This window comes from Heterodontus francisci, chromosome 30 (assembly GCF_036365525.1).
Source record: "Heterodontus francisci isolate sHetFra1 chromosome 30, sHetFra1.hap1, whole genome shotgun sequence".
Taxonomy (NCBI): Eukaryota; Metazoa; Chordata; class Chondrichthyes; order Heterodontiformes; family Heterodontidae; genus Heterodontus; species Heterodontus francisci.
In genome coordinates, this window is record NC_090400.1 from 6,411,969 (window position 1) to 6,437,106 (window position 25,138).

Genomic DNA, 25,138 nt, shown 5'->3' on the forward strand with positions numbered 1-25,138 from the left:
AGGAGCTAGGGAGTGGCAGTGGCATGTGCTAGCAAGGGTAGAAATAGGAAGACAGGGAGAATCACTGTGGCTTGAGGCATGGCACAGGAGGGAAGGCTTCAGATTCTTGTGTCATTGGGATTAATCCTGAGACAGGAGGCACCAATTCAAAAGGGACAGATTGCACCTCAACAGGACTGGGACTAATATCCTCGTGGGATGTTTGCAAGTGTGGTTGGGGAGGGTGTAAACTAAATTGGCACGAGTATATAGAGGTAGAAAAGAGGAATAAAGTGCATAAAGGAGTGAGTGCTGGATAGTATTAGAGAAGGAAGTTGTACCATACTAGACAGCAGGAGAATAAGAAGGACTATGAGGATTACAAAGAGAGGTTTAGCCAGCATGTCTGTAAATGCACAAAGTGTGGTGAATAAGATTGGGGTGCCACAATCACAAATAGCCTTGTTGATGCACTGGCAATAATAGAAACGCGGCTTAAAATGGTGAGGACTGGGCCCTTAATATTCCAGGATGCAAAGTGTTCAGAAAAGATTGGGAAGGTAAAATAGGAGATAGCATGGCAGTACTGATTAGGCAAGACATTGTTGTCTTGGAAAGAGAAGATATCCTTGAAGGTGCAAGAACAGAATCCATTTGGTTCGAGTTGAGAAGCAGAAAAGGGATGATCACACTACTGGGGATATTCGATAGGCCTCCAATTAGTGAGAGACAGAAGCAAATCTGCAGGAAAATGACAGATATCTAAGAACTATAAAGTGGTGATTTTGGGGGACTTTAATTTTGTAAATATTGATTGGGATAACGCGAGAGTAAAGAGAAAGGAGGGGGAGGAATTTCTGAAATGTGTACAAGAGAACTTCCTTGACCAGTATGTTCTCAGTCCAACGAGGAAAGAGGTATTGCTGGATCTGGTGCTGGGAAATGAGATGGGCCAAGTGGACCAAGTGTCTTTGGGGGAACATTTGTGTAAGAGTGATTATCGTATCGTAAGATTTAGATTAGTAATGAAGAACAGCAAAGAACAATCTAAAGTAGAGGGGACCTAGCCGGAGTAAAATGCAACCAAAGATTGACAGGAAAAACTGTAAATGAGCAATGGGTGATGTTTAAGGAGGAGATGTTTAAGGTGCAAGCTACATACATTCCAACAAGAGCAAAAGGTAAGGGAACCAAAAACAGGGCTCCTTGGATGACAAGGGTAATAGAGATTATGGTGAAACAGAAAAAGGTGCATGATGCATGTCAGGTGAATTCTTCAAGCGAGAACCAAGACAAATACAATGAGTTGAGAGGGGAAGTGAAGAGGAAAATTCGACTGGCAAAGAGACTGAGAATAGAATCAAAGTTAACAAAAGGGAACACAAAAATCTTCTATTGGCATGTGTTGCGACCAGGTGAAATAGGGGTCTAGGGGTTCCCTATCAGCCTTTGCCTGGTCTAAGCTTAACCGGGTTTAATTTTAAACACCATGTTTTTAGCTCCCCATCAGTGAATCCTTGTTCACTGCTCCAATTGTAAAGCAAAGAACTCCGACAAGTTTTCTTAGATTTAAACAAGAAAGGTGGAAGTTTATTCATTTTAATCTCTAATTCAGTTAGCGACTACGAGTACGCCACACGACCATGTTAGCATGCATATACACAATTAAAACACACACAGACTGAAAAAGTAGAAGAAATAAAGGGAAAAAGTTTATGGCAATATCTGTTAGTTATTTACAGTCCTTTAAATTCAATGTGCAGTCTTTGGTTGCCGGTACGTCTTGCTGTTCATTGGGACCCAGTGCATGCTTCAATTTGTTTCAATGTAGGAGTCTTTTCTCTCTCGAGGTTTAAGCGACTTCAGTGGGTCTGGAGACATGAGAGCAAGAAAGAGCCAGCCAGGAGAGAGGCTCTCTTGTTCCAGGTTCAGTTACAATCTGCAGTCTGACCCCAAACTGCCCTGTATGTAGTTCAAAAAAACCTGGACCAGCAGGTTAGTCATGTGACCAGCTTGTTTAACCACTCCTGCGTTTGTGGATTCCATCGCTCTCGGTGGCAGGGGAGGGCGGGGTGGTGGTGATGTGGATCACCATTGTCCTGCCCAGTCTCTGTTAATTGAATCAGTCTCTCCAAGCACTATCTCTTGGTATGCAAATGTCGTCCAGCCAAGTGTCTGGTGATCTCTTTTTAAACAAGTCATTTCTTCACTCCCAGCAACAGTTTAAAATTAATGTTCATATGACAAAATTAATATACCTCATTCTTGGCAGTTGGGGGTCTTCATGACGCATGTAATTAGTAAATGGGTAGTAAGAGGCAGGGTGGGGTCTGATGGGGACAAAGAGTGATATATGCTTAAAGCACAGGACAAGGCTAGAATACTTAATGAGTACTTTTTAGTTGTGTTTACTAAGAACGAGAATACTGACAAAACATCAAACGACAGAAAGAAAACAAAACTCAATTCCTACCAATTACACCAAGTTTTTGAGCAAACATCAGTGAAATTCCAATGGGAAGCCCAAATAGACAGAATCCAACTAGGTTACCGACAGCTCCCAGTTTTTGCTTCCCAGTTCCTCTTAACACTCCACCACTTACAGTCTGCAGAACAGATAAACAGAATATATTAGTGATTACACAACATTCTGCTGTAATTTTATGCAGGAAGGAAACTAAATCTACTTACTTAACATGTGCTCAAATAATTCATAATTACATTTTGAACACAGTCTTGATGTTCTGTAGGGAATAGCTCATGTGGTCAACACGCTTTCTCGTATTGTTAACATTAAAGGTAACAAGTAGAAACTCTTGCTGGATTCACTCAGCAGGTCTGGCAGCATCTGTGGAAAGAGAAGCAGAGTTAACGTTTCGGGTCAGTGACCCTTCTTCGGAACAGGGTTCTGAAGAAGGGTCACTGACCCGAAACGTTAACTCTGCTTCTCTTTCCACAGATGCTGCCAGACCTGCTGAGTGAATCCAGCATTTCTTGTTTTTGTTTCAGATTTCCAGCATCCGCAGTATTTTGCTTTTAAGTAGAAAGTCTTATCTGAATTCATTAACTCAAAGTGCACATGTTGTTCAGACCTCCCTCCAAAAAGCTATGGATGCTGAGGGACAACTGGAGCTTTAAAGACTGAGATTGCTGGATTTTTGTTGGGTCAGGAGATCAAGGGTTATGGAGCCAAGGAGGGGACAAGAAGTTCAGGTCCAGATCAGCCATTATCTGATTAAATGGTGGATCAGGCTCGAGGGGCTGAATGGCCTCCTCCTATTCCTGTGTAAAAACCTATGTGACTATCGACTCTGTGCTGCAGTCTCCACCGCAATGTGATACCCGTCATGTGATGTCAACTTTTTTCCATGAGGCTGCGTCCACTGTTGCAGGCTGCATGTTTCAAACTGCTCTCACCACTTTCAGTCAAGCTTCAGCTCGAAACCAATCAATTAAAATTAAAAGCACAGTGATCCCAAAGCAGAAACACTTCAAACCATTCAGAGATAGCAGACAATGGGGATGAATTTCCTCACGATTCTCCCCCTTTAGCTTCAGTGGTGGTTGAGGCGGAGACTCCTTTTATGGAGGTAATTACCATGTGGACGATCCCACATAAACCACATTTAGACGTCTTTCACTATCATCACTGTCGATGTCATTCTGAATTGCTTCACTCCTCCTGATATTAAGAAGCAGCTGACTGCAATGGATACAGTAAAGACAAGGGGGCTCAGATAGTTCTGAAGGCCTGTGCACCACAGCGAGCTGCTGTCATACCCAGTTGTTTCAGTACAGCTATGAGACTGGCACAGACCAGTTGGGCTGAATATCCTATTTCTCTGCTGTAAAATTCTAAGATTGGATTGCATCGGTAACTGAGTAGGAACTGCAGTATAACACTATGAAGTGTGACATGCAGAATCTAACAGAAATGTGCTTTGGGGTTATTGTAAAATATTGGTTATGTTACTGGATCAGTAATTCTGACACCTGCACTAATGATCTTAGCATCATGAGTTCAATTCTCTACCATGGCAGCTGGGGAGGTTGAAGTCAATTCATTGAATAAAAATCAGGAATAAAAAGCTAGCGTCAGTAATGGTGACTGTGAAATGACCAGATTGGCAAAGGAACCCATCTGGTTCATTGACATCCTTCGGGGGAGGAAATCTGCCGTCCTTACCAAGTCAAGCCTATATGTGACTTGAGACCCACAGCAATGTGGTTGTCTCTTCACTGCCTCTGAGATGACCCAGCAAGTCACTCAGTTGTTCTCAAGGGAAATTGGGGATGGACAACAAACGTTGGTCATGCCAGCAATGCCCACGCCCCATGACCTAATTAAAAAAGGTAAAACTACACTGATATAATACAATAAATTTAAAATAAAGGAGTTAACAATTAAAAGTAACAAACAAAAGAAATGTCACATGATAACCTGTATGAAAATCACAGATACTGAAATACTCACAGCCATGGAATTAACCCAATGAAGAGCAGCACAGAGTGGAATTACTTCTGCAACTAAATGAACAATTTCTCTGGAAAAGGAGAAGAGGAATATCAGAGAGCTTTCAGCTGATTCTAAATCCATTTTGAAAGTGCATGTTGATGAGTTTTTACACTTGTAGAATTTGTTTTTACTAACTTGTCATTGGTGAATATATAGCCCACCACATCCTTTATCGCTCCAATTATCACTGCATTAACTAAGGCAATGCACCCTGTGAAAATAAGTGTAAAATATGAAGAATTATCATCAAATTGTCCAATTGAAGAAACAGACAAACTTTTTACAGAGCATTGCAATTCACTGTTTATTTTTTCCCTCCCTTTTTCTAACACATGAACCCCCTCCTCCCCCTGTTCTGTTTGACTGGGTGTCGACTCCTTGTCTGGGAGTTTGATGGAACCTCTTCCCCCTCCTGTAACTTGCTCCACGGACCTTCTTCCTGCATAAGCCTAGACAGTGAATGTGAATCTATTGACTGCGGTGGCATCACCATTGGACCTGATCCTGTCCTCACCCATTGTCCAGACCCACACATTGAATAATGATCAGGAGCTGGAACCAGAGCTGATTTTCCCCTCCCTGATCCAGAATGTTGAGGTCATATCATAGAAATTTACAGCACAGAAGAAGGACATTCAGCCCATCATCTCCATTCATCAAGTAGGCAACCAGCCAAATCCCACTTTCCAACTCTTGGTCCACAGCCTTGTAGGTTGCAGCACTTCAAGTTTATATCCAAGAACTAGTTAAATGTTACAAGGGTTTCTGCCTTTACCACCCTTTCAGCCAGTCTGTTCCACAGCCCCACCACCCTCTAGGTGAAAATATTACCCCTCGAATACCCTCTAAACCTTCTACCGCATACCCTAAATCTATGACCCCTGGTTACAGACTCCTCAACCAAGCAGAATAGGACCTTCCTATTCATTCCTTTTAGACCTCTGATAATTGTATACACACCTATTAGGTCTCCCCTCAGCCTCCTCTGTTCCAAAGTAAACAAACCTAACCAGTATGTCCTCATAATTAAAATTCCCAGCCCAGGCAATATCCTCGTAAATGTCCTCTGTACCCTCTCCAGTGCAATCATATCTTTCCTTTAGTGTAGTGACCAGAACTGTATGCAGTATTTCAGCTGTGGCCTAACTAGTTTTTTATACAGTTCCAGCTCTTATGTTCAATGCCTCAACTAATAAAGGCAAGTATCCCACGTGCCTTCTTAACCATCTTTTCTACCTTCCAGCCACCTTCAGGGATCTGTGGTCATGCACTCAAAGGTCCCTCTGTTCCTCTACACTTCTCAGTATTCTCCCATTTATTATGCAGTTGATATTGAAGAGGATAGCTATAGACTTCAGAAGGAAATCAATGGTTTGGCTGAGTGGGCGGTAAAGCGGCAAATGGAATTCACTCTGATGAAGTTTGAGGTAATGCATTTGGGGAGGACAAACAAAGCGAGGGAATGCACAATAAATGGGAGGATATTGAGAGGAGTAGAAGAAGTGAGAGACCTTGGAGTACATGTCCTCAGGTCCCTGAAGGTGGCAGGACAGGTAGATAAAATGGTGAAGAAGGTATATGGAATGTTTTCCTTTATTGGCTGAATTATAGAATACAAAATCAGGATGTAATGCTGGAACTGTATAAAACACTGGTCAGACCACAGCTGGAGTATTGTGTACAGTTCTAATCACCACAGTAAGGAAGGACATAATTGCTCTGGAGAGAGTACAGAGGAGATTTATAAGAATGTTGCCCGGGCTTGAAAATTGCAGCTTTGAGGAAAGATTGGATTGGCTAGAGTTGTTTCAGAGGAGGCTGAGGGGTGACTTAATTGAGGTGTACAAAAATTATGTACAAAATTATGCACAAAATTATGAGGGGCCTGGATAGAGTAGACAGGAAAGACCTGTTTCCCCTAGCGGAGGATGTTGGAAAAACTCAGTCTGGATCAGTTCAGCTCCAGCAACAATCAAGAAGCTCAATGCCATCCAGGACAAAGTAATCACTTGATCGACACCCATCCACCATCTTAAACATTCACTCTCTCTGTCAATGGCGTACAGTGACTACAGTGTGTATTATCTACAAGATGCACTGTAGCAACTTGTCAAGGCACTTTCAACAGCACCTTCCAAACCCACAACCTCGACCACCCAGAAGAAGGATAGCAGGCTTGTGGGTACAACACCACCTGCAAGTTCCCCTGCAAGTCACACATCATCTTGACTTGGAACTATATCACCTTTCCTTCACTGTCGCTGGGTCAAAATCCTGGAACGCCCTTCCTAACAGCACTGTGGGTGTACCTACCCCACATGGACTGCAGCGGTTCAAGAAGGTAGCTCACCACCACCTTCTCAAGGGCAATTAGGGAATGGCAATAAATGCTGGCTTATCTGCATTCCATGAATGAATTTAGAAAACAATGAGGTAGCAGGTTTAGAGATAGAAACAGAGTTAATGGGTGGAATGTTATACAATTAGTGGATTGCCAGGACCATTTTTGATTCGGCAACCTGATTTCCGAATGGGCAGACTTTGTCAAGGCTCTTTCTCAGAGAAACAGCATCAGGATCCCACTGCTAGGCTACCCAACCAATTAGTGAGGGTGGGTGGGATGTCAAGTCCATTCTGTCAAACGAGGGATTTCAAATTAAAGGGATCACGGCATGGGTTACAAGGGATCACCAGCAGTTGGATTGCTGAAGCTGCAGCAACTACAGGAATGGAGAGGGGACTGGGGAAAGCTGCTCCTCGGGTCTTTCACTCTTACCTGGAGGTCCTGCTGTGGGATCTGAGGGACTGCAGTGAGATGAGCTCACTCAGGAATAGGAGGAAGAGGACACCCTCTCCAACCAAGCAGGTGTGGGTGGAACTGGCCGAGGAAGTAGGCAGCAGCAGTGTGCTCCCTCCAGCCTGGAGACAGTGCACCAAGAGGATCCAGTATCTCACGAGGGCGGGAAAGATTGAAGTGACTCATTGGGCACCAACTGAAGTGATTTATGACTTTAACCCCTTATAGGGACCAAACCCAATCAAGCATACTCTTACAACTGACCGCTCCTGTCAAAACCCCCAATCAAAATATACAATTCTGATTGTTGTGGGATTAACGCACTGTTAACTCAATCCCTTTGTTCCACAGATCGGCTAACATTAAAGTGAAAGCTTTCCAAATTCAAGAAAGACCCAGCCAATTTGTACCATCTATTAACCCCCGAATGAGGCTAACCAAACCAGGTGTCTTTAAATTTACAAATTAATTCTTCAATTAGAAGAACTAAATTCTTAAACACTACGAAGGTATAAACAACCATTTAAAATTAAAGAAATTAGAGTCCTTGCAAATTCACAGTCCAATGTTGCTTGAAGCCCAAACAAGGATGTTGCTCGAAGTCCTCACAGGATGTTGCTCGAAGTCCTGACAGGATGTTGCTCAAAGTCCTCATAGGATTTTGCTTGAAGTCCTCACAGGATGTTGCTTACCTTTTCCAGCGAATTTCAACAATTAACGACTTGCCAACGCTTTCAACAGAATCCATCTGACTTTGAGTTTTTGAGGGATAAAAGATTGTCACAGTCTAACTTCCCTTTCTTCAACTTAAATTACCAGAGATCTTTGTTTTTGGCCTGAATTTTCCTTAGAATTTTGAGAGATAATAGTTAAACAGACTAAAAATCCTATTCTTTCAGTTCAAATGTTTGAGAGCACTTTTTCAGGTGTGCTTGTCACAGTTGCCTATGTCTTCTGTCTCTGTGTTCAGTTAGGACAAACTGTCTTCAATTCATAAGCCTGTTCAAAACTGAATTGTAACAAATGTATCGCATCAGGCTCATTCGCAGTGGCTATCTCTATGGTTACGAGAATGAACCCTTTGAATTGCAGTCTCCTAATGGCTGTTTCTAAGGCAACGAAAATGCACCTTCCTCTAACTCCGAAGGCTTGCCGGCTCTTAAAACAATATTGATCCCTTGCCAGCCTTAAAGCCAAACCGCATATTGCAACAAAAATCTACAGGACAACAACACCTCCACCCCTTGGGGAATGAAACCCCATTCCTGAAATGGGGGAGGCGGTGGCATAGTGGTATTATCATTGGACTAGTAACCCAAAGACCCAGGGTATTGCTCTGGGGACATGGGTTTGAATCCCACCACAGCAGAAGGTGGAATTTGAATTTAATTAATAAATCTGTAATTAAAAGCCAGTCTAATGATGGCCATGAAACCATTGTCGATTGTTGTAAAAACCCATCTGGTTCACTTATGTCCTTTCAGGAAGGAAATCTGCTGTCCTTACCTGGCCTGGCCTACATGTGACTCCACACCCACAGCAATGTTGTTAACTCTTACATGCCCTCTGAAATGGACTAGCAAACCAGTCAGTTGTACCTAACCACTACGAAGTCAATAAAAAGGAATGAAACCGGACGGACCACCCGGCATCGACCTGGGCAGCGGAAATGACAACGGCAAACCCAGCCCTGTCGACCCTGCAAAGTCCTCCTTACTAGCATCTGGGTGCTTGTGCCAAAGTTGGGAGAAGTGTCCCACAGACTAGTCAAGCAACAGCCTGACATAGTCATACTCACGGAATCATACCTTACAGACAATGTCCCAGACACTGCAATCACTATCCCTGGGTATGTCCTGTCCCACCAGCAGGACAGACCTAGCAGAGGTGGCGGCACAGAGGTCTACAGTAGGGAGGGAGTTGCCCTGGGAGTCCTCAACATCGACTCCGGACTCCATGAAGTCTCATGGCATCAGGTCAAACATGGGCAAGGTAACCTCCTACTGATTACCACCTACCACCCTCCCTCAGCTGATGAGTCAGTACTCCTCCATGTTGAACACCACTTGGAGGAAGCACTGAGGGTGGCAAGGGCACAAAATGTACTCTGGGTGGGGACTTCAATGTCCATCACCAAGAGTGGCTCGGTAGCACCACTACTGACCGAGCTGGCTGAGTACTAAAGGACATAGCTGCTAGACTGGGTCTGCGGCAGGTGGTGAGGGAAACAACACGAGGGAAAAGCATACTGGACCTTGTTGTCACCACTTTGTCTGCCGCAGATGCTTCTGACCATGACTGTATTGGTAGGAGCGACCACCGCACAGTCCTTGTAGAGACGAAGACCCGCCTTCTCATTGCGGATACTATCCATCGTGTTGTGTGGCACTATCACTGTGCTAAATGGGATAGATTTCGAACCGATCTAGCAATGCAAAGCTGGGCATCCATGAGGCACTGTTGGCCATCAGCAGCAGCAGAATTGTACTCAACCACAATCTGTAACCTCATGGCCTGGCATATCCCCCCCCTACCATTGCCATCAAGCCAGGAGATCAACCCTGGTTCAATGAAGAGTGCAGGAGGACATGCCAGGAGCAGCACCAGGCATACCTCAAAATGAGGTGTCAACTCAGGACTACTTGCATGCCAAACTGCGTAAACTGCATGCAATAGACAGAGCTAAGCGATCCCATAACCAACGGATCAGATCTAAGCTCCGCAGTCCTGGCGCATCCAGCCATGAATGATGGTGGACAATTAAACAACTAACTGGATGAGATGGCTCCACAAATATCCCCATCCTCAGTGCGAAAGATAAGGCTGAAGCATTTGCAACAATCTTCAGCCAGAAGTGCCGAGTTGATGATCCATCTTGGCCCCCTCCAGAAGTCCCCAGCATTACAAATGCCAGACTTCAGCCAATTCGATTCACTCTGCGTGATATCAAGAAACGACTAAAGGCACTGGATACTGCAAAGGCTGTGTGCCCTGACAATATTCCGGCAATAGTACTGAAGACCTGTGCTCTAGAACTTGCCACACCCCTAGTCAATCTGTTCCAGTATAGTTGACACTGGCATCTACCCGGAAAATTGCCCAGGTATGTCCTGTACACAAAATGCAGGACAAGTCCAACCCAGCCAATTACCACTCCATCAGCCTACTCTCAATCATCAGTAAAGTGATGGAAGGTGTCATCAACAGTGCCATCAAGCAGCACATGCTTAGCAATAACCTGCTCAGTGACGCTCAGTTTGGGTTCCGCCTGGGCCACTCAGCTCCTGACTTGATTACAGTCTTGGTTCAAACATAGACAAAAGAGCTGAACTCAGGAGGTGAGGTGAGAGTGACTGCCCTTGACATCAAGGCAGCATTTGTCCGAGTATGGCATCAAGGAGCCCTAGCAAAGCTGGAGTCAATGGGTATCAGGGGGAAAACACTCTGCTGGTTGGAGTCATACCTAGTGCAAAGGAAGATGGATGTGGTTGTTGGAGATCAATCATCTGAGCTCCAGGACATCACTGCAGCAGTTCCTCAGGGTAGTGTCCTAGGCCCAACCATCTTCAGCTGCTTCATCAATGACCTTCCTTCAAACATAAGATCATAAGTGGGGATGTTTGCTGATGATTGCACAACATTCAGCACCATTCGCGACTGCTTGCATACTGAAGCAGTCTGTGTAAAAATGCAGCAAGACCTGGACAATATCCAGGCTTGGGCTAATAATTGGCAAGTAACATTTGCGCCACACAAGTGTCAGGCAATGACCATCTCCAACAAGAGAGAATCTAACCATCTCCCCTTGACATTCAATGGCATTACCATTGCTGAATCTCCCACTATCAACATCCTAGGGGCTACCATTGACCAGAAACTGAACTGGATTGGCCATATAAATACCGTGGCTACAAAAGCAGGTCAGAGGCTAGGAATCCTGAGGCGAATAACTCACCTCCTGACTCCCCAAAGCCTGTCCACCATCTGCAAGGCACAAATCAGGAGTGTGATGGAATACTTGCCTGGATAGGTGCAGCTCCAACAACACTCAAGAAGCTCGACACCATCCAGGACAAAGCAGCCAGCTTGATTGACATCCCATCCACAAACATTCACCCCCTCCACCACCAACGCACAGTGGCAGCAGTGTGTACCATCTACAAGATGCACTGCAGCAATGCACCAAGGCTCTTCAGACAGCAACTTCCAAACCCATGACGTCTACCACCTCCAAGGACAAGAGCAGCAGATGCATGGGAATACCTCCACCTGCAACTTCCCCTCCAAGTCACACACCATCCTGACTTGGAACTATATCGATGTTCCTTCACTGTCAGTGGATCAAAATCCTGGAACTGCCTTCCTAACAGCACTGTGGGTGTACCAACCCCACACGGACTGCAGCGTTTCAATCACCACCACCTTCTCAAGGGCAATTAGGGCTGGGCAATAAATCCTGGCCTAGCCAGCGATGCCCACATCCCATGAATGAATAATTTTTAAAAATGCATTTCATTACAATGAGTAAAAAAAATACAAATTGAAAAAACGCTAACCTTTTTGTTCATGTATTTTACAGATATACTCATTTCTAAAAAAAATGTTCAGACTACAGCAACAAGTTACCAGAACATTTCGGCTTTACATTTTCAAAAGGTGTTCCAATTAACTCATTTTAAATTTACAAGCATCGTCTTCCAGTTCTTTCATGTTTTCCTTCCAAGTGTCCCTATTGTCCATCACCTCAGCCAGGTGAGCTGCACAGCTCGGAGCACTAACCACTACTGGGTTCACTATTCTCTGAGAAGTTTCTCCAATACTCCTTAACCTATGTGGCATCACTTGACACTGGAAAACTCTGTCCGGTGTAACAGAAGCTGATTTTTTCTCACCCTGGGGTGTCAAGAGAATTTGACAGTATCCTTCCAACACATTTGTCTCTTTAAGACACATTGTTTTGCCCACTCTGCCCAAACAGTTGTTTACTTGAGAATTTGGGTAGGAGTCTGCCTTCTTTACCACAGTGACTTTTCTAATGTCTATGACAGTTTGAGCCGTCCCACCAGTTTAGACATCAAGACCATCTGTGAATTCCAGCTGTCCTGACGAGGTTCATCTAAGCTGCCCTTCAGCATGCATTGTACCTCTGCTTCCACTTGGGCCTGTCTGTCTGGACCTAAGCAACAAGGATGTTGTTTTAAAGGAACGGCTCCCCCTATACCCACATGATGTGTGGCTGAGGTTGTACATCCTGGCTTATCCCTACAAACTTTTTGAAACATTGTGAAAACCCTGGTTTGGACTTCACGCTGTTTTGGTTCTAAGTTTAAAAGCCTATTGTTTAATTTTCCTCGCCAGTCTTCATTCACTAATGGGATAGTTGAAGGTTCAATCTGAGAATTTCCTAGGCCTAATTCTGCCTCATCCTCACTATCCTTTTCCTTCTCCACTGTCCCGATTACCTGACATACCTGTACTGGTTTATCCTCCTCCCTGCGGTATTGTGGTTTGAGCAAATTAATGTAACACAAGCAGTTCTTCATCTGGCGATCAGGGGTGTCAATCAAGTAATCTACCATAACCACTCTTTTGATCACTCTATATAGGCCACTGAACCGTGCTTTTAATGGTTCTCCCTGTGATGGTAACAACACTAATACCTCATCCCCTGGTTTTATGGTAGGTTGTGGTTTTCCCACCGTTTGACAGGTGTGGCATGCCCTACAAAATTGTCTCACATCCTTTGTAAGAGCCGGCCAGTAATAATGTCTGCTTATGTGTGATTTGGTCTTCCGAATTCCCCTATGTCCTTAAAAAAGAATGTCGTGTGCTAACCTTAATAATCCTCGACGATATTTAGGTGGTGCAACAGTTTAGGACAGTTCAATAACTGTCCAGTCTTCGTCGGCTGGTCTATGAGGTGGTCTCCATTTCCTCCCCAAAACCCTGTTTGCCCTGTCATATTCTTCCAGAACTCCTTTCACCTCAGCTTCTGACAGAGCCGTCTGTGCTATTTGGTAGATCTCTGCATCAGCTTGCTGTGCTGCAATGATCGACGATCTGTTAAACATCTCATTTGGATTATTTCAATCCCCAAATAAGGTTTCAGATGCCTGATTATCTATTTGTGATGCCCCTTTTACCTCCAACAATGGATCTTGTTTAGCCATTGCTCGGGTAACTACACACGCAGGAAATATTCCCGGAAATTGCTCCGTTTCCTTAATTTCACATGGTTCCTCTGTAACCATATGAGAAACTGATATTTTTGATCCTGCCAAATCATTTCCTAGGAGTAGATCAATTCCCTTTACTGGTAAACTGTGGACAACTCCTACAGTTACTATCCCAGATATTAAGTTACTCTCTAGGCGAACTTTATACAAAGGTACGGGTATACACACCCCGGCAATTCCATTTACTAAAACGTTAGCGTTCAAGGCGCTGTCTGGCGGAAACCTCATATCTTTCCCCAGCAAGAGTGTTTGGGTCACTCCTTTATCCCTGAGTATAATGATAGATTTTCCTGCCTCACTTACAGGATATGGAGTTACTCTCCCCTTTGACAAAAATTCATTATAACTTTCAGGATTTTATTCTTAACCTCTACACCCCTCTTAGTTTTAGTATCTGGTTTCACATTCACAGCTGCCATTAAAGCTATAGCCTGGTCTTCTATACTCTCAGTCAGAGTCTTTTCCTCTGCAATAACTTTTCGTACCCCAACAAGTCCTATGGGTTTACCTCGCAATTTCCAACACTCTGAACGAAGATGATCCATTGTGTTACAATGATAACACTTAGGCTTGCGAACCTCACTTCTACCCTCAGCACCTTCCTTTCTGACCTGAGGAGGTGATCCTGGGGCTGTCCCAGCTGTTCCTTCTTGACCCCAGCTACTTTCCTTCCTTTCACTCTCCCACTTTCTATCCATCTCGGGTTTATGGGGGGTGATGGACAAAATAGGTTGGCTTATTTACAAGCTCAAAATCATCAGCAATCTCTGCTGCTTGCCTAGCTTTCAAAACTTTCAGGTTATCTATATGAGTTCTCACTACTGAAGGAATGGAGTTTTTAAACTCTTCCAAGAGAATTAATTCTCGAAGGTTTTCATATGTGGTTTCTATCTTTAATGCCCGTATCCAATGGTCAAAATTCATTTGCTTCACCCTCTCAAATTCTAAATATGTCTGCCCAGTCAATCTCCGTCAGTTCATAAACTTCTGACGGTAAGCTTCAGGGACTAACTCATCCACAGTGAGAACAGCATTTTTTCCCAGCTCATAATCTGCAGAAGCCTCTTCGGAAAGGATTGCATAAACTTCATGAACTCTGCCTACCAGCCTGCCCTACATGCACAATGTCCAGCTTTCTTTCGGCTATTTCATCTGTTTGGCTATTTTTTCAAAAGATATGAAAAATGCCTCTACATCCCTTTCCTCTTCCTAGGAAGAGCCTGTCTAACTTTAAATAACTTCTCGCTGGGTCCTGATCTAAATTCAGATTCTTCCTGATCCGAATTTTCGCTGAATTCAAGACTAGCCTTTTGTCTTAGTTCCATCTCTTTTAGCCTAAATTCTCTCTCTTCTCTTTCACTTTCTCTCTGAAGTGCAAGTTTTCTTATTGCTATTGCTTTTTCTTTTTCCTGTTGAATCCCCCTTTTTTTTTTATTTCTAACTGAATCCCAGGCAATTCCACTGCATCACTCTGGGACCTACTACCTTCATGTCTTTCATATTCGCTTTCTTGTTCCTCATATTGCCCTTCATCTGCATTATCATCATCATCATCTTCTTCTACTAATTCCAGATGTTCGGCCATTATTTCAATTATCTCGCTTTATTTGGCACCTGATTTCAATTCCAACCCCAATTTCACTGCTATTTCTTTTAATTTGTTCTTCGTTAAAGTTATCAAGTCACTCAAGGAAACATTCTGCTTTCCCAAAAACTCTGCTACAACCTCTAATGCCATAACAATGGTATAGACTGTACCTTATTAGACAAGAGACCTGGTTCTTTTAATTTCTTTGTAACTGGTGTCAGATTTAGATCCCAACAATCAGGTTTCCAATTGATAAGATCCCAGACTCGAGGGAAATTAATCTGATGCCAAATGCAAGACCCCAATTTGAATATGTTATCCCAGAGATGAGTAATTACTATGATTCCAAATATGAGTCCTCCAAATTTGTCTGATTCTGATCTCAGACGCCAGCCACTGAATTAAATATGATTCAATTGCGAGCGAGACCCCAAATTAAGATATGAATCAAATCCACAGATGAGAAACCCAATTAATATGTGATTCAAATCTTGCATGAGCCCCCAATTAATGTGTTAATCCAGTCGCGGACGAGACCCCAATAAATGTTATGACCTCCTGTCAAAGCCCCCAATCAAAATATACAATTCTGCTTGTGGCGGGACTAACGCACTGTTAATTCAATCCTGTCATTCCACAGATTGGCTAACATATCATTGAAAACTTTCCAAAGTAAAGAAAGACCCAGCCAAATTGTACCATCTATTAACCCCTGAATGAGGCTAACCAAACCAGGTGTCTTTAAATCAACAAATTAACTCTTTAATTAGAAGAACTAAATTCTTAAACACTATGAAGAGAAACCTGTCTTTCGATGCAGAAATCAACAAGCGCATGGGAAAAGCTTCCACTGCTATGTCCAGATTGGCCAAGAGAGTGTGGGAAAATGGCGCACTGACACGGAACACAAAAGTCTGAGTGTATCAAGCCTGTGTCCTCAGTACCTTGCTCTACGGCAGCGAGTTCTGGACAACGTATGTTAGCCAAGAGCGATGTCTCAATTCATTTTATCTTCGCTGCCTCAGGAGAATCCTTGGCATCAGGTGGCAGGACTGTATCTACAACACAGAAGTCCTCGAGGCGGCCAACATCCCAAACTTATAAACCCTACATTAGTCAGCGGCGCTTGAGATGGCTTGGCCATGTGAGCCGCATGGAAGATCCCCAAGGACACATTGTACAGCGAGCTCGCCACTGGTATCTGACCCATCGGCCGTCCATGCCTCCATTTTAAAGACGTCTGCAAACGCGACATGAAGCCCTGTGACATTGATCACAAGTTGTGGGAGTCAGTTTCCAGTGACCGCCAGAGCTGGCGGGCAGCCATAAAGGCGGGACTAAAGTGTGGCGAGTCGAAGAGACTTAGCAGTTGGCAGGAAAAAAGACAGAAGCGCAAGGGGAGAGCCAACTGTGTAACAGCCCCCACAACCAATTTTTTCTGCAGCACCTGTGGAACAGTCTGTCACTCTAGTATTGGCTTTTATAGCCACTCCAGGCGCTGCTTCACAAACCACTGACCACCTCCAGGCGCTTTCCCATTGTCTCCCGAGACAAGGAGGCCAAAGAAGAAGAAGAAGAAGATGAAGATATAAACAACATTTAAAATAGAAAAAATTAGAGTCCTTGCAAATTTACACTCCAATGTTGCTTGAAGTCCTCACAGGATGTTACCAGAAGTCATCACAGGATGTTGCTCGAATTCCTCACGGAATGTTGCTTGAAGTCTTTCCGGAATGTTGCTTACCTTCTCCAGTGAATTTCAACAATTAACGACTTGCCAACACTTTCAACAGAATCAATCTGACTTTAGAGTTTTTGAGGGATAAAAGATTGTCGCAGTCTAACTTCCCTTTCTTCAATTTAAATTACCAGAGATCTCTGTTTTTGGCCTGACTTTTCCTTAGAATTTTGAGAGATAACAGTTAAACAAACTAAAAATCCTATTCCTTCAGTTTAAATGGTCGAGAGCTCTTTTTCCAAGTGCTAACATCAACTGTCCTCTGTGTCTGTGTGTTCAGTTAGGACAAACTGTCTTCAACTCATAAGCCAGTTCAAAACTGAATTGTAACAAATGTATCACATCAGGCTCACTCACAGTGGCTATCTCTATCGTTACGAAAATGCACCCTTTGAATCACAGTCTCCAAATGGCTGTTCCTAAGGCAAAGAAAATGCACCTTCCTATAACTCCTAAGGCTTGCCGGCTCTTAAAGCAATACTGATCACTTGCAAGCCTGAAAGGCAAACCACACATTCTGAAAAAAAACTACAGGACCATGACAGTACATCTCTAAAAGTCACCTTTAATTAAGTTCAGACAAGACAGATTCCTACAGACATTTGTTTGGGTCCAAAAAACTGAATTCTTCCCTCAAAGAAAGAAAACAAACACAGAATATTACTATCTTTCGGATAGCCTATTTTTAAATAATTACAGCAAAATCATAAATAGCTCAGGTATTATAAAGGTCTCGGAAACTATTCAATAAATATCTCCCCACTTAAGGAGACACAGAGAGGGAGTTCCTGCAGTTGTATACAGAATGCTACATGAGATTATTTATTAACTATTATATATTTATTAAAGAGTTGATCATGCGATACATTTTAAGTGGCTGAGTATACTACAATATCAAAGATTACTAAGAGATATAAAACATAATCTTATTTCTAAAATAGAATCCAAAAGTTCAACCTTAACAATGTTGCAGCAAAATATCTTAGAATATCCATCAAAATTTAAAGTAAACTTTTACCTTAAAGTCCCTGAGTACCAAAGGTTGAGAAGCATTGATGAAGAATTCAATACTTCTGTTTTTTTGATTCAAGACTCTCATGTTTATACTGTTTATAATCTATCATCTTATCTTTTGGAATGTAGGTGTTACCTTTCTGTGTGTGTTTTTCCTGCTTTTGAGATTCATATATGGTAATATCATTAGCTACCATTCCCATTAACGTATTTGCTAGAAATCCTCTTCTTCTGAAGTGAGCTTTTATCTGGTCCAAATATTTGTAATTGTGTTTACTAGGCATCTGTCTTTGTAAGTACCATTTCATTTTGTAATTTATTGTCTGTAATTTTTTTTATGGTACCTTGTACCATCCTGTTGAGTCAGTCTGTCCATATCACTAACACTATCAATTAATTAAGTTTATAGCCATCCTGGACTGACTTCACATAGACATTTCAATGTGTGTCATATTCTAATTCCATTGTAGCAGAGACCTTGGAAGATCTTGAAATGGATTTTTTTTCCTTTCCCCTTAATGAGGAATTTCAGAGAGTCTTGAAAACTGACCATTTATTCAATCTTTAATTCTAAAAGGTATCATGTATTATGTCTAAATTCTACCTAATTAAGCCTATTATACCTATGTTTCATCACAAGGTGAGTGGTAAAACACTTTCAGGTGCCAAACCCCACACTCTGACTTGCCCAGCATTCTCCAGCACAGCACTCCTCAGGACAACACACCTTGCAGCTCCACTCACTCATCTCCCTGCAGGCACCTCGCATCCCCATCCAAACAGCCAACACTCACACTCACCCTCAGTCTATTGTGATCCTACAGCCATGTCTCACTCACACTCCTCAAATGTTGTCCTTCCCTCCTCTGCACCCAAGCCATAATGGCCACTCACACATCTTTGCTTTCTCTCCTTGCAGGAGAAGAGAGCACACAATATGGCGAGAGGCAGCAACTTGGGTCGGGGGAAGGTCTGGGTGTGGCCCTTCAGTAACAGGCACTTGTCGGCCACTGGCAATGCATGCTCATCTGCTCCGCTGGGATGGAGATCTTGTTCCAGGAGGCTTCAGATGTCAGCAATGGCCTTCATTGAGAGCTGTGCCTCCTGAGGCACTGATACCTCAGACATATCAAGAGAGCTGATCCTCTTCCTGGAAACCCTATGTTGGGGCTGTCACCTATTTTCAACTGGATCTTGGTGTCCATCCCCTCTGCTGTGGGCAGGCATGTGGTTGGGGAGAAGACTGCTGGTTCTATTGCTGATGTTGCTCCTGCTGCTGCTGCAACGATGGGCCGTGGTGTGGCTTCTGCTCCTGACCCTCAGTAGAGGTGGACAGTGGAGTTGCATAAGCTGCTCCCATGCCATGGTGAAGACTGGCAGCAGAGAAGTGCAGCTGAAGATTAGTGAAGTGCTGGACAGGTGAAGCGTGTTCAAAGCAGTTTGCCATCACCTGTCAAACAGTGAAAGCACTCTCTGAGAGAAGAAGTGCTTTGAACAGCAGACTCTCAATGGCCATGGCTGGAGCTCTTCAGTGTAACTGATCATAGTTTTTACAGCTTGTCAGTTACACTGAAGAAGCTCTTCCCGCTGTGTACTCGCCTCGGTGACCCTGGTGCCATTTGCTCTTGGGAAAGAAGCAATTCATGGTTAAAAAGGCTCATAATTGCCTTTTTAATCACCTCCATCCAGACCCAGAGAATGTCCACACAGAACTCAAAACCCATTCCCGAGAAAATCGATCGACATCTGGATCACAATCCAATATCAATTTCTGCAACTTTCCAACCAGGCACACACCAGAACCTGCCTCCTCCTGGCTGGGAAAATTTTCCCCAATGTTTCAGGGCAATGAACTTACATCAGAGCTGACAAATATTTGAGATGGAACAAGTTTTGAAGCAAGGACAGAGGCAGGGAAAGAGAGGCAGGGGGAGGATAGAAGAGAAGGGAAAGTCTATGGAAGGCTGGAAGACAGGAGTGATTAAATGACAAAAGAGATAACAGTGTTAGGGAAATGGGGTCAAAATAGGACAAGTAAAGAGACAAAAGATTGGTCGCAAGGAGCTGTAAATGGCAAAAGCAAGATCATTACCAAATCGTGCTGTCTGAAAAAATGGGAGCAATGGTTATGATCCAAGATTGTTGATCTCAGTGGTGAGTTTGCAAGGCTGTAAAATGCATAATCGAAAGATGAGGTGTCGTTCCTTGAGCTTCCATTTAGCATCATAAAGGGATCTGATGCTCAACAGAATTTCCGAATTGATGGCAGGTTCTTCGCAGGTGAAGATCAGGAGAAGGCTTGTCTCTGTGGCAGTTGGCATGATCGTGGTGACTGAAGAAACCAATCCTTGATCTGCAGGATCTTGACCAGCTGGGGCACAAGAAATCCTGGTTGGAAGGGGCTCTGGTATAAGCAGACTCCTTCCGTAGTCTGTGCCTTTCTTCAGCAACCTCGTGTCTCTTTGTTTTGAACTGATAGGCTGCTTTCCTGGTTATTGTGTGCCAGCTGTCTCTGTCAGCAGCCTCCTGTTCCCATACCCATTGGTCAATGTCAGCCACAAAGAACTGTCTTTTCAGCTGGTCTTTGAACAGTTTGTGAGGTGCACCTCGATCTTGCTTACCGGAGCATAGTTCACCATAAAGCACCGCTTTTAGCATTCTGGAATCCTCCATGTATGACACATGTCCTGCTCAGTACCATTGGCATTGTCAGAGAATGCATTCAATGGGCAGATTGGCTCTGTTAGTTGAGGATTTCATTGTTTGTGATGTAGTCCTGCCATCATGATGGATCGAAGACAGTGTTGATGGAAGTGCTCCAGCAGTCGCATTTGTTTTCTGTACAGAACCCATATTCTAACCCACACAAGAGGGTAGTTATGATAACCACTCTGGAGACATGAATTTTGGTAGAGAAGTGTAGTGAATGGTTTTATCAGACATGCTTCGAGAGGAGGACACAGGAGCTGCTGGCCTTGGACAGACAATTTTCTATGTCCTTGGTGAATGTGGCATCATTTGAGATAATGCTACCTAGATAAGTAAACTGTTCTACTGCACTGAGGTTGCTGCTGTCAATGCTGATCTGCAGTGGATTGTAATTTCCTTGAGGCCATGGTTGGTACTGCACTTGTTTTCTTTCGGCTAATAGTTGGGTCAAAGGCATTTGCAGTCTCACAGAAACAGCTTACAATGAGCTACATTGCCTCCTCCATGTTTAGTTTAGTTTAGAAATACAGCACTGAAACAGGCCCTTCGGCCCACTGAGTCTGTGCCGACCATTTATACTAGTCCTACACTAATCCCATATTCCTACCACATCCCCACCTGTCCCTATATTTTCCTACCACATACCTATACTAGGGGAAATTTATAATGGCCAATTTATCTACCAACCTGCTAGTCTTTTGGCTGTGGGAGGAAACTGGAGCACCCGGAGAAAATCCACGCAGCCACAGGGAGAACTTGCAAATTCCACACAGGCAGAACCCAGAATTGAACCCGGGTCGCTGGAGCTGTGAGGCTGCGGTGCTAACCACTGCGCCACTGGGTCGCCAGAAGGACGCAATTGTCAACAAACAGAAGCTCCACGATAAGCTGTTCTGTGATTTTGGTATGTGCCAGAAGTTGTCACCTTGAAGAGACTGCGGTCTGTTCTGAAGTGGATGTAGATGCCCTCTGTGAAGCCTGCCTTTTCCTCTTGAAGGATCATACTGAAGAAAATAGAGAAAAGGGTCAGTGCCAGAACACACCCTTGTTTAACACCTTTGGAGATAGGGAAGTTGTCTGAGAGGGCTGCATGCTGCTCGACCTGGCCTTCGTGCAATTGGCAGAGAATGATGAGCAACCTTGGTGGGCACCCCAATCTAGATAATATCTTCCAATGTCTGTCCCAGCTGACTATCAAACACATTGATCAGATCTACAAAAGTAGTGTACAGGCCCATGTTTTGTTCTCTAAATTTCTCTTGGATCTGTCTCAGCACAAAAATCATGACTGAAGTTCCCCTATTGAATCTGAATCCACATCAACTTTCAGGGAGACTTTCTTCAGCTATTGTCCAAACAAGTCTATTGAGAAGCACTCTGGACGATGGAGAGTAAGGTGATGCCTCTGCAGTGTGAACAGTCAGGCGTCTCTCCCTTGTTTTTGTGGAGGGAGACAATCACTGCATCTCGAAAGACCTGACGCACTGTCCCTTTCTCCCACCATGCTGTAAACAGATCTGGAAGCTTATCAAGGATCACATCTCATCCCTGTTTATAGACCTCGACTGGAATCCAGGGGCTTTGTGTGATCTTAATTGTGCCGTAGTGATCTTGATCTCTTTATTGGTTGGTAGTTCTTCCAGCTCAGATTTCACTTCCCCCGGGAGGTCTTTGTGTTGGACGTCTCCTGCACCATCCACTGGTTACTAAATAGGCTCTCAAAGTGTTCTGACCATCAATGCAAGATGAACTCTTTATCTATGAGCAAGGTTGTGCCATCAGAAGATTTTAGTGGTGCCTGCACCTGGTGGAAAGATCCATATACATATCTCAAGTCTTCATTGAAGGATCTCATATCTCCCATATCTGCACCCGTTTGTAACCTCTCAGTGAGTGCTGTCCACCAATTGTTTTGGATCATTTGGAGGTTGGTTTGGGCCACTTTTTCTAGGCCCGTCTCCATTTGGAGAAAGCAGTGTGGTTCCGAGAGAAGGCTGCTTGGCCAATCAGGGTTGCTGCCGGATGATTTTGTTGTCTCAGGTCAACAGTCAAACAACCCGTAGTACTGAGCCGCCTCCATGCAGGATTGAAGCTGCAGTCACCAGTGCCATCTTGCACCTGCCATATTTGCCTCTTCCCCATCACTCTAGGATAAATGACTGGTAACATTTGCACCATCTAAGTGCCAGGTTAATGACCAATTCAAACAAGAGAAAGTCCAGCCATCTCAGCTTAAACATCAACTATACCCCCATTGCTGAGCGGCCCATCACCAACCTCCTGGGGGCCAAGGGGTCACCATTGCCCAGAAACGTAACTAGATCATCCATACTGACACCTTGACTACAATAGCGAAGCACAGACTGAGAGATCTGGTCACTCAAAGCCTCTTTCCCATCTGAAAGGCTCGAGTTGGGGGTGTGATGGAAGACTCACCATTTACCTGGGACGACCAAAGCAACACTGAACACCACTCAGTGCTTGATTGGTTCCCCTGTCACTGGACCCAATCTCCAACCCCTTCATCCTGGCACATTCTGACACTATCTATTTCTTCGACAGCACCTTCCAAACCCACAACCTCTACTGCCTAGAACAACAAGGACAGCAGGTGCATGGGAACATCACCACTTGCAAGTTCCCTCCAGGTCACACACCATTCGGACTTGGATATCACTTGAATAAATAGAATTTTAGTCAATGAGTTTAAACTATTGGACTCACCAATGCAGCACAAAGCAACTTTAACAGAGTTTACAGCCTGCTCTGGATTTCTGGCACCCAGCGCATTACCCACATGAACAGTTACAGCCACACTGTATCCTAAAGCAATCTGCAGGAGAAAGAACATAAACAGTTACTTGTACGTTATTCTCTCTCTATCCCTCATTCAATTAGTTGCTGAAATTAACTGCTCCATTAATATACCTGTGGGTGGATGTAAACCAAACAGACCAGGAAGGTCAGAGTTCAGTCCCTCCTTTGTGCTGAGTTACCTGGTCTCAGGTGGAAGCAGTTGGCATTACACCTAACCTCAGCTGCCCCCACCCCCCAAACCCACTTCCTACCTTGCCCTCCGGGTTTCTGGAAGGAACAAAACCACCCAGAGTTTCTGTTCCCAATTACTCTCCATTAACACTATAACTTTATAAAGTGTCGAACATACAGGTGCTCAATGAGTGGAGAATTTCTGTTGGCTTAGATTCCCTCATTTTCATCTTCACACTTGCCATTAAGGTCCCTCCCTACCTCTGTAGCTTCCTCCAGCCCTACAACCCTCTGAAATCTCTGCATTTCTCCAATACTGGGCTCTTGTGCACTCATCCCGGATTTCGATTGCTCCGCTATTGGCGGTCGTGCCTTCTGCTGCCTCGGGTCTAAGCTCTGAAATTCCGTCCCCTAACCTCTTGGCCTTTCTCTCCTCCTTTAAGGTGCATCTTCGAACCTACCCCTTTGACCAAGCTTTTGGTCACCTCTCTCAATATCTCCTTATCAAATTTTGTTTGATAACACTCCTGTGAAGCAACATGGGACATTTTACAATGTTAAAGGCCCTATATAAATGCATTATTGTTGTTGAAGAATAGCAGCTTAGATGAGGTACCAGAAAACTCCTGGTAAATATCAAACAGATCCCAGTGCACATCATCACTTGGATCACCTGATTGAAAAGTCTTCCTAAGAGGAATGGCAAATGGAGGAAGGATACAAGAGATTTCAAGGGGTTGTAAGCAGTTTCACAGAGTGGGAAAATGCAGTTTCATGGTGAGAAATTTGGTCATCATACATCTTGGAAAAAGGTCAGTGGAAGGAAGTGTACTCTATATGATCAGATTGTTAACACAGTGGAGGACAGAGAGATATTAGGGTGCTAATCTAGTTGTTTGAGACCCATTGGGGATGAGTGACCATAATATGATAGAATTCTTCATCAAGATGGAGAGTGACAGAGTTGATCCTGAGACAAGGGTCCTGAATATGAATAAAGAAAACTACGAAGGTATGAGGTGCGAGTTGGCTATGATGGATTGGGATATGTTACTTAAAGACATGATAGGTGGATAGGCAATGGCAAACATTCAAAGAGTGCATGGATGAACTGCAATGATTGTTTATCCCTGTCTGGTGCAAAAGTAAAATGGGAAAGGTGGCCAAACCATGACTTACAAGGGAAATTAGAGATAGCATTAGATCCAAGGAAGAGGCATATAAATTCGCCAGAAAAAAACAACAGACCTGAGGATTGGGAGCAGTTTAGAATTCAGCAAAGGAAGATCAAGAGATTGATTAAGAAGGGAAAAATAGAGTATTAGAGGAAACTTGTGGGGAACATAAAAACAGACTGAAAAAGTTTCTATAGGTATGTGAAGAGAAAAAGATTGGTGAAGACAAATGTAGGTCCCCTACAGTCAGAAACAGAGAATTTATTCTGGGGAGCAAAGAAATGACTGACCAACTAAATGCATACTTTGCTTCTGTCTTCACAAAGGAGGACACAAATATCATACCAGAAATGTTGGGGAACACAGGGTTTAGTGAGAGGGAGGAACTGAAGGAAATC

At 43.8% G+C, this 25,138-nt stretch overlaps 1 protein-coding gene across 1 annotated transcript in view; it reads right to left on the reverse strand.

Moving 5' to 3' along the window:
* Nucleotides 1–25,138, reverse strand: part of LOC137346463 (multidrug and toxin extrusion protein 1-like) — a 92,557-nt gene that overhangs the window by 13,894 nt on the left and 53,525 nt on the right. Inside the window, exons 11-14 of the mRNA XM_068009914.1 lie at nt 23,302–23,410; nt 4,631–4,706; nt 4,454–4,523; nt 2,453–2,585 (exon numbers count right to left, since the gene is read on the reverse strand). Of these exons, the coding sequence (XP_067866015.1) occupies nt 2,453–2,585; nt 4,454–4,523; nt 4,631–4,706; nt 23,302–23,410 (388 nt within the window). The remainder of the gene's footprint in view (nt 1–2,452; nt 2,586–4,453; nt 4,524–4,630; nt 4,707–23,301; nt 23,411–25,138) is intronic.